Source organism: Monodon monoceros, unplaced genomic scaffold (assembly GCF_005190385.1).
Source record: "Monodon monoceros isolate NGI ecotype Baffin Bay Population unplaced genomic scaffold, NGI_Narwhal_1 Super_Scaffold_15, whole genome shotgun sequence".
NCBI classification, from domain to species: Eukaryota; Metazoa; Chordata; class Mammalia; order Artiodactyla; family Monodontidae; genus Monodon; species Monodon monoceros.
This window is the reverse complement of record NW_021703771.1, coordinates 81,138,977-81,151,860: the sequence shown is the minus strand read 5'-3', so window position 1 is coordinate 81,151,860 and position 12,884 is coordinate 81,138,977. Positions and strand designations below refer to the sequence as shown.

The window sequence follows — 12,884 nt, the reverse complement described above, 5'->3', positions numbered from 1 at the left end:
CCAACCCACCAGTCCACCAACGAATCAGTTAACCAACCAACCAGCCAACCAACCAACCCACCAGTCAACCAACAAATCAGTTAACCAACCAACCAGCCAGTCAACCAACAAATCAGTTAACCAACCAACCAGCCAGTCAGCCAACCCACCAGTCAACCAACGAATCAGTTAACCAACCAACCAGCCAGTCAACCAACCTACCAACCGAGTGATCAATCAGTCAAGCCTACACAATGAAGCCCCAATAAAACCTCTGGACACCGAGGGATGGGTGGGCTTCCCTGGTCAGCTCCTGAGCGCTTGAGTGTGCGTTGTCACGTTTATGCTGAGAACATAACACGTCCTGATTCCACAGGGAGAAGACAACAGAAGCGTCTGGCTCCCTCCCAGACCGTACCCTACCCACTTCTCCCACTGGCTGACTTTACTCTACATCCTTTCATTGTAATAAACTGTACGCACGACTAAAACAGCTCTTGGCTCTGAGCATCCGTCTAGTGAATTATCAAATCTGAGGCGGAGATGGAGCCCCCTGAACTTGCAGCTGGTGTCAGAAGTGAGAGGAGCTTGTGTGGACTCTGCCTTGTGTGGACAACTTCGTGGCTGGAGACTCAAAATCCTCACGACCAGCCACCACTGGAGCACCAGGGAGCGCAGCGTGTGCAGCGACGCGCTCGGAGGGCGGCCGAGACCCGGCCCCGTGGGCTGGGCTCGGGAACGCCCCACGTGTCCTTACTCACAACTGGCTGAGCCGTGACCTGAGTGGGCTGTTCCCCGGGCTGGAACGAGGGCACAAACTGGTGAGCCAGTGAGGGGCCGAGGTGGCAGCTCTGAATCTCAGCCAGAGATGGGCTTTGCGGCTTCCCACTCTTGCCCACTCGGATGCATGCAGGCTCATGAAGGGCGTTAAACTGCATTCTTCCTGAAATGTGGACGAAGGCTTAAAACTAAACCTACTCCCTAGCGCTGGTGAATGAAGGCAGTGAAAACGTCTGAAATGATTTCATTAACCAAGAATAAATAAACGTGCGCACACAAGTGTGTGTGTACATACATACACACAGACGCACGCACACCCTGAAGCTGGGGGGCCGCAGGAGGCCAACTAGACTAGATGCAGGCCTTACGGACGCGAAGGTTCTCACTCTAGTGGCTGGGCCCCTGACCTGGGCTGTGGCGTGGAGCCTGACCACTGCTGCAGGCACACCCGCAGCCGTGCCCCTGGGTGTGAGAAGGGAGCACCTCGCTGGGACAGGCAGCAGGAGAAGGATGGGGCGGGCGGAGGCAGTCCAGCGGGAAGGCCCGTGCAGCGGCGGCATGGGACCTGCAGGGGCTCGTGAGTAACCTGATGGCTGGGTCTGGGTGCGTTTGCAGGACCAGCCACTAAGAAAACGGGAGTCTGTCAAAATCTTCCAGGCTGTGCTCAAAAGAGCTTGGACTTTCCTTCTCTGCAGAGCAGTGGCCTTGGAGGCGTTTAAAGCAGCCCTTCAGTCAGTCAACACACATTTACCAAGCACTTACTACAGGGCCAGGCCCTGAGGACAGCACCTCAAGAGAGGGCCCAACCAGCCACTGCACAACTCCAGCATCTGACCCAGAATCACCGGAAGAGAACAGGGGACCAGCGGGCTGACCCTATGACAGGGAATCACGGAAGCGAGCCAGACTGACCTGGCAGGTCTCTGCCCGGCCCCTGGCGGGCGCTGTCAAGTGCAGTGACCAGCTCGGTACCTGAGCACGGAAACGCCCTCTTCTAGGCTACACCTACTCAGGGAGCAGCTGCTCCCCCCTCCTCGCCGGGAATCTCTCTCGCAGCAGCCCTTTGAGGTCGAAGTCAGCTGGTTTTGTAAGCACATTTAATTGTTTAAAAAGCGAGTTCATTCACCTCGTTCAAAAATCACATCGTGGGGCTTCCCTGGTGGCGCAGTGGTTGAGAGTCCGCCTGCCAATGCAGGGGACACGGGTTCGAGCCCTGGTCTGGGCGGATCCCACATGCCACGGAGCAACTGGGCCCGTGAGCCACAACTACTGAGCCTGTGCGTCTGGAGCCTGTGCTCCGCAACAAGAGAGGCTGCGATAGTGAGAGGCCCGCACACCCCGATGAAGAGTGGCCCCCGCTCGCCACAACTAGAGAAAACCCTCGCACAGAAACGAAGACCCAACGTAGCCATAAATAAATTAATTAATTAAAAAAAAAAATCAAATCATGAAATGGTATATAGTGAAAGACTAGCTGTTTAAAACAAAAGCACATGAGCTGCCTCCTGGAAATATTCTTTCAAGGTCAAGAAGGAATTAGGAAAGAAGTAAGTGAGGGCAATTAAGAGGTACAAACTTCCAGGCGCAAAATAAATGAGTCACGGGTATGAAGTGTAGAGTGTGGGGAATACGGTCAATAATTATGTGACATCTTCGCGTGGTGGCACGTGGTAACCAGACTTCGCGTGGTGATCATTTTGAAATAGCCTTGTAGGTCAACTGTACTTCAAAAACAAACAAACTCACAGAAAAAGAGATTAGATTTGTGGCTACCGGGGGAAGAGGCTGTGGGGAGAGGAAACTGGATGAAGGTGGTCAAAAGGTACAAACTTCTAATTATAAATTAATAATAGGGACATTACATGCTACGTGCTAAACATAATTAACCCTGCTGTACGTTACATTTGAAAGTCACTCGTGGCGTGAATCCTAAGAGTTCTCATCACAAGAAAAAAACTTTTTTTTTCTCTTTAATTTTGCATCCACATGAGATGACAGATGTTCATTAAACTTGCGGTCATCATTTCATGATGTAGGTAAGTCAGATCATTAGCTGTGCCCCTTAAACTTATACAGAGCTGTATGTCAATTATATTTCAATAAAGCTGGAAGGGCACAAAAGGAAGAAAGGAAAAGCTCCGTCAGCGCAGTGGAATGCCCTCCCCTCCACACCCACCCGAATACCTGGGTCAGGCCTCTCTTTTCTTCTCATCCTTCTGACAAACACGAAACCTCTTACCCTTCTACAGTAACATCTGAAGTTTCAAAATAAAGATGTATCGTGACAAAAACCAAACCAAAGGGAATTCCGGACGTGGCCATGCACGCCCACCTCACCACCTCTGGTTTAGACCAGGCTTTGCTTGTTTGTTTAGGAGGCAAATCTTCCCTACAGTGAACCGCTCGGGCCTGACACACGCTGCTCAGTCCGCTATGACAAGCGCGTGTCAAGACACAGGATCGGACCCAGGGCTTTTGTGCTAAAACTGATCTGACGTTTCAACCGCAGGGCGTTTGTTCATGAAAATATGTTACAGATCCTCCAAGGAAGTTAAACGTGGCACATGGATGGGGAGAGTTACCTTGAACGTAGTATTTGGTTTTGTCAGAAGTCCCAACTTTCCTACTGAAGTGCTGGTCGTTGGGCTTCACCTGACAGATGTTGGCCCCGGAGCATGCAGGGTTCGTGGAGCTCGTGATGGAGGACAGCTGGATCTCATACAGGTACTTGTCCCCATTCGTTCTCATGTCCCCAGAGGCGCTGAATCGCCTAAAGAAACAGTAAAGGTCGGGTGACTCCAACGGTCCTTCAAGAGAGCCCTTTGTCACCTGGACCCAAAGCCCAGGTACGGGGCAGGGCTGCAGGATACTGCCGAGGGCACCTGCCGTCTCTCCGTCCTACTGCCCACCCTTCCGTGCTCTGAGCTTCGCTGTGCTGTTCTCAGGTGCTGTGCCCCGCACCATGCCCGCTTCCCCCTGCCCAGGCACAGCCCCGGACCCCGAGACCCACCCAGTGACACCGCTGAGCAACTGACTTTTTAATTCACAAACTAGTAAGCCCAGAAGTTCCTCATCAAAAATTGTTTCAGAAGGTTCCAGCTCCAACCCCTGGGCGAGGGAGGAGGGGCGACTTTATTTTTATGCTCAAGAGAACTGAGCACCTTTGGTGTCACGCTCAGTAGCTGAGCAGTGCTTGCCCTCTGCTTGAGCGAAATATGACGACTACCTGGAAACAGTAACTAAAACACACAAACACTTGGGCCTCTTTATCTCGCAGCCCTCGGCCGGGGAGAGATCTGAATACATGGCAGCGCCCGGAAGTAAAATGCTCCACTGACTTGAAATAAATGTCCCCGAGGCTGAAGCTCCTGCCGTTGGCCGGGTTGGTGATGGTCCCGTTCACCATCTGCACCTCCTGTGGCTTCACTGCGCAGGCTGCGCGCGAGTCCCAGCTGAAGTGGTAGGTGCAGCTGTCCACGTCGAACCTGCAGGCGGCACACACACCACGGTCACGGCCACCCTCCCAAACCAGAGGACGCCGCCGAGCTAGGAGGGCGACTTACGATCAGGAAGATGCCCATCCAGCATATCTGCCACGTGAAAAAGCAGGCAAGCGCTTACATGTATTCTTAAAATTAAGAAACTGTGCAACGTCTAAAAGCTGGGAAGATTTGCTCCTACATTTTTGAATACTTGCTTTACAAGCACCTCACGCTCTCCAACTGACTGAATCCTTTGACAACGCCTGGGTCTCCCCTTTCCCAAGCCCAGTTTCTGGAAGGAATCGGTCGGTTCACAAACACGGCAGCTCACACGCTCCCTCTGCTGGCCAAACGGTGCCGCCCCCAGCCCCAGACACGGAGCTGCCCAGAGATTTCCAGGATAGTCCAAGAGCAAGCATCCCAGGTGCCACCGTGCCGGCCGCGGGTCCCAGACAGTCTGCTTGAACAGCTGGCCTTGGGTGGCACCCATCAATGCCCTTTTGGTTACACTGTGACATTCAAAGCCGGAAGCCGGTGAAATCCTGCTTTTATGCCTGTCGCAGCCCCCATCCAGGGAACCCTCCCTGTGCAGGTCAGCCCCGGCTCCACCAGGCCGCGGGTCTCAGCGGCCGGTGCCCCTCGCCGCCCCCAAGGGGAAACCACGGGGAGAAATTCCGACGGGATCCCGGCACACCCTGCGCACAGCTTCCCTGGGGGACCCCCATCCCCTCACCTTGTGAACGAAGGCCGGCCCACTGTCTTCGCACAGGTCAGCTCGATGACGGCGGATGCCGTCTTATTGTCACCACACTGATGGCCTTTTGAATAAGTCACGATGACTCTGTCATCTGAAACACAAACGACAGAACTGACGCTATTTCTAGGGCATCGCCGGAGCCCCAGTGTCAGAAGTGAATCCTGTATCACGAACAAACGTCTGTGCCTCTGGAGACTCATTTACGCGGGTCATCAGCACTGCCAAGCCTGGTGACCACGCCCGGCCCGCGTCACTGCCCGCACAGCAAGAGGAGACCGGGGTTCAGACCCCAGCCGACCCCTGCTCGCCGTCTCCTCACCTGTGCAGCCGGGAGACCCCCGCAGCATGCAGTCCGGGGCCGAGCGGGGAGCGCCCGGTGCAGCGTGCACGCGGGGCCCCACCGCCACGCGCAACTTCTGTGCCGTTTTAGGCGCTTCCCCACCCTGAGCCTCCCGGGCAGGACAGGGCAGGCGCCAGACGGCCACCCTCCAGCGTGACACTCCACACACAACAGCTCTGGTTTCCTCAGGCCCCCTGGCTCCACGTGGAGCTGTTTCTGCTTCTGAAGATGACGTGGTCATCTGAAGATGACGTGGTCAAAGAACCAGGGGAAGCCCAGCCTGCAGGGGCCGCAAAAAGCAAGGCCGCGCTTCCAGGGGCACGTCTCACAGGGGCCAGCGACTCCGACCGGCAGCCGAGAGCTGTCCTGGGGGTGCCCGAGGCCAGCCCGGCTCAGCGCACAGACGGTGGCTCTCGGGGCCAGCACGGGACAGTCCTCTGGCCTGACCCTCACACACCCGACCCATGTCCTTCGAGGCAGGGGACGCGGAGGGGACGGCACCCGCTGCCCATGTGTTCTCCGGGGCGTGGCCAAGGCACGGGGACCCCTTGACAGGAGGTGAGGCCCATGCTCCCGGACCCACCCAGGCTCAAGGCTGCTCTGGGTGAGTTTGTTTTAAATATTGGGCTTTGGTGAAAACTTTGTTAAGAAAGGGTTTCACAGCTTTGAAGAGAAATTCTTAAACATCTGGAACGTGGAACCAACAGGTATAGGTCTTGATGAAGTGCCCCCAGCCCCATACTAGATGAACACCACACTCAACCTTCCACACATCCAGTTACCCAACCTGTGAAATGGAGTCTAACACCTACCCGGGCCACTGAGGACTACACATGTACACACGCGTAAATCACACATGTACACACACGTATAAAGCCTGGTTGCCGGGGACTGTTAATTCCTGGGACAAGAGTCCAACTCTTCGCCCCACAAGGTCACACCCCCTAAATGCTCACGGGGGTCACGGCGACTGGCCTTAGATGGTCGTCCTGTTGGGGCCTAAGGGTAAGACCCCGCCTGGTGCGTCAGGGAACAGGTTTTACTAGCTCACCTTTTCCCGAGGCTTCAACGTTCTAGTTTTTCTCACCTGGCTATGGGAAACAGAGGGAGAGACGGGTCAAATATCTACATGTGAGGACGAGACAGCAGGGACAGACCCACCTGCAGCCCCTATGCCCTTCGTGGCGGCTATGGCAAAGATTTCCAACGGAGGGCGAGCCGTGGGCCACGAGGTCTGGCCACTCCTGCCGGGGGAGTGACTCGCCCCACTTCCAACCTGCAGAGTCGGGGTTTTTCTCAAGGGTGACAGTGGTTCCCCAGAATTCCCTTTCTCCCTGTCAACAGCTGGAGTGGACATAGGCTCCCCATGTTCTAATCAGGACAGCTTGGGGACCCCCTCCAGCCAGACAGGCACAGTGAACGTTGTTTCTTCCTCGTCCTCCCAACACACCTGACTGCTCCTAAACTAAGAAAACCCTGCCTTTTCCTTTTATGTGATGAAAGAATCTTTCAACAACCAACTGCAAGATGAATCTTCTATTAAAACTACTAAGACAAGCTTCATTTTGTGTTTCCGAATTAAAACATTACGAAAATGTACCCGGAATCGTCTTTACCAGGTTCTCTCATGTCATCGTTCGGCTTCCCCGGATAAACACTTGCATATATACATGGAGGCTGGAGCAGGGACTCAGAGGAACCCTGAACGTTCTGCCCTCCTCCTGAGGACAAATACCTTCCCAAGATCGCCCAGCGCTCTAGACACACAGACTAGGTACCTGCCGTCCCAGAGGATACAGAGCAGTACCTATTCTAATGCTCTGGGAGGTGCCAAGTGCCTGAGAAACAGTCGCTGAAAATGACACCTGGAGGCTTCAACCAAAGCCAGTGCTGACCCTCTGGTCACAGGAAGACACCTCCACATTCCCGAATCTGACACGACACCTGTGACCATGCGACAAGGGTCCAGGCCTTACCTATGACGTCCAGCTTCTGCGTGTGAACGAGCCCCAAGACCTGGACGTCGCCAGAGGGGCTCTTTCTGCAAACGCTGGCTCTTTCAGAGCAGTCCAGGGGCCCCTTGTATATTTTCTGACACAAATTGACGTAGTACCTGTAAAATGACACAGAGAGAGGCAAGGTCAGTGTCTGTCCTGCGCACTCGGGGGCAGCTCCTTCCATTCCTTTCAGAAAAGGTAATCGTTCTGATAGCCAAGGATTTCACAGCACCTCTGGACGCAGCACTGAAACAGGTCTCTGGGTAAAGAAGGGTCAAAGAGCGGCTGGATGCTGAAGAAGCGAGTGTGCCAACCAGGCACGCAGGGTGAGCCCCGAGACTCGGGTGGTTTAGAGTCAGGACAGGCAGCGGCTCAAACCCCGGCGAGTCGTTCCCTCGCTTACGGCTACTTAGGCCCTCCAGGTCCACGCTCCCCCCTGCCGTGTGGACGAAGGATCCCGGAGCACCTAGGGGAAGGCTCTATGCAGGGAGCAGTCAGTCCAGCTAACCCACCGTGGGCCAGCATGGCCTAAGGGACTTCGGGCAGCAAAGCTGGGACGGTTCACGCACCCCGACACACGCAGCCATGGACGGCTGCCCCTCACAAACATGAACCAAACCAAGACTAATTCCGCCAGGCCCACAGCTGACCAGCAACTTCTCTGGGTTCTGAAGGTTTCTGTCACCTCTGCTTCCAAACCACCCGCCGCGCACCACGTCGCCCTGAGCGTCAGAGGAATGAGGCCATCCCGCCTTCAGAGTCTGAGCTCAAGCACCAAGCACCCAGCCCGTCAGCACGCGGCCAAGGTGGGGGGCGGGCACTCACGAGGTCCCGTCGTGGACAAAGAGCCAGGAGCCGGTGAGAGAGGACAGCAGCCGCAGGTCGTAGGTCCTGTGTTTCTGGATGAACTTGCACTCCATCTTCTTCGGGGGGCAGATGACTTTGGTTTTCCACTCAAACGTCACCTCGCACCCACGGATTTCACTGAAGACCTGTGGCCGCCCCACATCGGCATCCTCGTCACACTTGAAGATAATAGCGGACGTCCGGTGGCTGTTGGCTGGGGCAGCACACGGGGACCAGTCAGACCCGGCCTGTCCCTCGCTCGTCCTTAAGCTCCTCCCTGCCTCCGCTGCGCTGGCCCTTAGGGACCCTGTGCATCCCTGGCCGCTCCCCAGGCAGCCCCGGCCAGGTCTCGTTGCATTCCATTCATGTATCTCAACCCTAGATAGACCAAGTTCCCTCGGGGCACAGTATCTCCTTCTGCACTCATGAAGCTCACAGCGATAGCGCGGTGCCTTGCAGACAGGTATTCAGTGTTCGATTAATGTATGAATGACAATAAAAAAATGAAAACAGGGGCTTCCCTGGTGGCGCAGCGGTTGGGAGTCCGCCTGCCAATGCAGGGGACACGGGTTCGTGCCCCGGTCCGGGAGGATCCCACGTGCCACGGAGCGGCTGGGCCCGTGAGCCATGGCCGCTGAGCCTGCGCGTCCAGAGCCTGTGCTCCGCAACGGGAGAGGCCACAACGGTGAGAGGCCCGCGTACCGCAAAAAAAAAAAAAAAAAAAAAAAGGAAAAAGTAACAATAAGATACCTGTAATTCATTACCTAAAAGCACGTCATCCGACAGACCAGGAGAAAGGTCCTGGCCTAATAAGCCTCCAAAGAGAGCTACAGTTGTCCCTTGTAAACTTACCGTTTCTGACTCCTTAATTTGTATCATTTTGCTCCCTGATGACTTACAAACACTAAACAACTTCTCGTGCATTTATCCCATCGCCATCCTTGGGAGCTCACGTCAGTCTGTGCCACACGTGTTACTAGGACTCCCTCGTGTGCCGGTTCTCCACGCGGCAGCAGCAAGGATGCTGGACCTGGCTGGCCGTGACCCCCGCCCCAGCCCAGCCCAGCCCCCCACAGAGCAGACGGTCAGCCTACGAGCCCCTGCAGGCCTGACCACCCCCCCACCACCCCGCAGACCCTGACAGCAGCAATCCTGCTGGGAGTGAGCATGAACCACTGGTGTGTGGACACAAGTCCCTTGAGCCGGGGAGTGGGCAAGCTGACCACCTCGAACCTGCCCCTCACCTGGCCCCGCCGCGGTGCACGTTCACGGTTACGCAATACGCCCCACGGAACAATTAAAGACGACTTTTCTTTATGGAAAAGAGCCCTGGCTAGAAGATTATATGCAACAGAATCACTGCCGTTTACTTGGACGTCCAGAAAGATCTGAGCACAAAGCAGGCCTCCAACGGGTACAAGGCTACCTCACTGGCCTGGCTGGGACCTGGCGCTCTCCCACTTACAGTGTCTGCAAAAGCCCCACTCGTGGTCTCTGTCGTAGTTTGCGGTGGTCGCACACCAGAGCCTGGCCCTGCCCTCCAGAACACACTCCTCATAGCTCTTCCCATTGAACACGAAGGGGAACACACACGGGTCGCCTTCTTCAGTTTCTGGAAAGAGAAGAAGTCTGCGTAACCCTGATTATCAGCACCACGTTGGCTGTGCCTTACCAGGCGCCGTCACCTCAAACAAGGATTCCCCATAGAAATGGTCACCCTCAGCCAACGTGGGGACTGCCAGGCCTCCCGGCCACAACGTGAAGCAGTTCGAGGGCCTGAGGGCTCACACCTAGGGCTGTTAGATGGATCGTCCCACGGTCTGAGCCAAGGTCCCGGTGCTCGCAGCACCTACAGCATCATCCCTCAGCTCTCTCCTCCTGCCAGGTCTGCTTTCATGTTTCCTGGGAACGTAAAATTCACCCCCCTGCAAAGATTTACCTGGAGGACAATTATCTCCGTTGGCGTAACTTAAAATGACAGCTTCGTCCTGGTGCCTGTAGTCCAGTCTCATCGACGCCAGCCTCCCGAAAGACACCCCCTTGCTCCCGGAGAGCAGACAGACGCTTCCGTCCTTGCAGCCTCCTTGGTCCAGGCCCGCAGCCGCGGTGCACACCCCGACGCTGTAGGTGCGCGAGTCTCGGGTCACCTGGAGAGACATCACCCCGCGGCTGTGAGGGGTCTCCAGGTGCAGGGGGCCAGCGCTGCGGGAGGCGGGCGCATGCCGGCAAGCGGCGGCTGTGTCCGCAGGCTGTGCCCTGGTGCCTTGGCACTCACCTCTTCCTCTGGAGCCCTGACGCCCTCCAAAGGGCGACGCCCTGTCCACTCTCTGGGCGCCTTCCACACCGAGGCCCTGCCCTCTGGTGGCAGCCCTGCTGGCCGTGCTCCCGCGGGCCCGTGGGGGGCGGCAGCTGCGAGACCCCAGCCAGCTCGCCCCCCCTTCCCGAAGCCCGCGTCTCCCGCCTGTAACCTGGGAGCGCCGAGGACTCAGAGCTGAGGGCAGAGTGGCCGCAGCCTGACCGAAGGTGCCTCCCTTACCGCCCAGCCTCTGCAGGCCGCACCTGCTGCGCACCTGTCAGGAGGGCCTGCACCCAGGCACGGTCTCTGTTACAGCAGCCAGGCCGCTGGCACCTGGGCACACAACTCGGAGCTCACCGCTCACCAGCTGCCGTCCCCTGGGAGGCAGGGGATCTCGCGGGCTCGGTCCACGGCCATACGACTTAGCAATGCCTACATCACAGGGACGTAGGCCACGGCCCCAGACACGTAACGAACGGTCCACAGCGCTCAGGCCGGGACCGGACCAGCCCCCTACACACCCAAACGTGTTCGAGTCGGGAGGCCCACAGCTCCCTCCCCCCGGCACCTCTGTGGTCACGCTGGAGACAGAGAGGGTCCACGTGGCCTCTGCCGGCCTCGCCCCTTACGGGCACGTGGTCACACACGTGTCCACATGCGGTCACACACGAGCGGCCACCTGCTCTCCATCTGCGACATGAAGAGCCCCCCTGCCCCCTCACCGGGCCGCGGAACCCTCCAAAACAAAGAATCGCTCTGACCGCGACGCTCGTCTCAGGTGTGAGCCGCGACTGGTTTGCACACCGTCCGAGCCCCACCCGGGACAGAGTAAGGCCACCCCCGGCCACGCACTGCCTCGTGGCCACATGTCCTCCAATGATCACACGTGCCACGCTGCGAAATGCAAGCGAGCGTCAGAAAGAACCCAGGCGGCGGCCCCGAGATGGCGGGCGCCGGGGGAGCAGCACTACCTTGAAGGTGCTCTTGGAGAGGGTGGACAGGTTGAAGCTGTAGTGCAGCTGCTCGTCCGTCAGGGAGCAGCCCTCTGCCTTCACCTCGTCAGGACACACCAGCGGGGTCTCCCACTCGAACACGAAGTCGCAGTCGCTGGTCCTCAGCAGCTTCGGAGTCCCCTGTTTTAAGGAAGGGCTCGGGCTTGAACCCACGCGGGTTAATAAGCACAGCGTCCTCCCTGTTCCCCCGCCAAGTGCCAGAGACACCTGCCCGGGGGCTGCGGGCTCCTGCGCTGCCTCCAGACCGCCAGGGGCTCGGGGTGACCCACGGTGGCCTCTCTCCAAGAGGAGGGAGCCATCGTCCTTGCCAGCGGCAAGGAAGCAGCACTGCCCTCCAGCACTGCGAGGCAGGCCTGCCCACGCCCCAGCTCCTCGCTGCCCCTAGGCTGTGGCCCTGCACCTAGAGAGGGACAGCGTCTCAATGCTCCACGCTACCAGCTCAAAAGCAGAAAGGAAGGGATCTTTAAACGCCGTGACAGAGAAGTGTGTGAAACCAAGACCCTCCCCGCCGCAAAGGACGGAGGCAGGTGATTCTGTATATGCATCTCTGCTCCACCGACTCTGGAAACTGAGGGTGTTTACAGCAAGGCAGAGAAGTGACCTGGCAAGACATTCCACAGGCCAAGTATCATAAATACAAATCAAGGTGCTTTCTCCCTCCCTCATTCAGCAACAGCCGCAAAAACAGATGAGGGATTTCATTTTTAGCTGTAGCTGAAAATCTGTTTTTCTATAAATGTAAGTGAATAAAATATCTCCAAAGATAAAAAACAGGGAAATAAAATCTCCTTGAAAATCTTTCCAAACTTGACTGCACACGCAGCGTGAGATACCGTTTCTAAAACCCCAAATTACCGATCGCTCTTAGCGCACCGCTGCTCCGAGACCAGCGCAAGTCCAGGGGTACCTGCGGACGTGTGTCCAGACGCCCCCACTTGCAGAGACAAGGGAGCCGACGGTCACGGCTTCCCTCGCCTTGATCACTCAGGATTATCCTCACACCCAACAGTCTCTGAACAGGGAAAGGTCTGTCTGGGAGCTGTGGGGCTCTATATGCAGAGGCCCCAGAAAGCAATGGTTTGTTTCTCCCCCTTCTCTCAGTGACGGTACTGTCTGTTCCTCCTCAGCAGGCTGCTGCCAGGCCACTTCCTGCCACTGTCCAGTCACCCATCTGTGGCAGCCACAGCCCCCCCCCCCCACAAACCTGCTATAGGCCAGGGAATCAGAATGTCATCTTACTGAGATTCCATGTTACAGAACCACGACCTTTACTTGCACTCCTTCAGCCACAAGAGCCTTAGAATTCCTCACCTTCAGGGTTTTCAGAGGCAGTTAAGGATATGCGTTTCTTACACACACACACACACACACACACACACGGTCCTGTAATCAAG

At 56.7% G+C, this 12,884-nt stretch overlaps 1 protein-coding gene across 1 annotated transcript in view; it reads right to left on the bottom strand.

The window, feature by feature from the left end:
• IGF2R (insulin like growth factor 2 receptor) overlaps window positions 1–12,884 on the bottom strand; it is a 109,712-nt gene that overhangs the window by 4,787 nt on the left and 92,041 nt on the right. The window contains exons 37-44 of the mRNA XM_029224310.1: window positions 11,449–11,610; window positions 10,121–10,328; window positions 9,647–9,793; window positions 8,161–8,395; window positions 7,315–7,451; window positions 4,975–5,089; window positions 4,098–4,244; window positions 3,342–3,529 (exon numbers count right to left, since the gene is read on the bottom strand). Coding sequence (XP_029080143.1) covers window positions 3,342–3,529; window positions 4,098–4,244; window positions 4,975–5,089; window positions 7,315–7,451; window positions 8,161–8,395; window positions 9,647–9,793; window positions 10,121–10,328; window positions 11,449–11,610 — 1,339 coding nt within the window. The remainder of the gene's footprint in view (window positions 1–3,341; window positions 3,530–4,097; window positions 4,245–4,974; window positions 5,090–7,314; window positions 7,452–8,160; window positions 8,396–9,646; window positions 9,794–10,120; window positions 10,329–11,448; window positions 11,611–12,884) is intronic.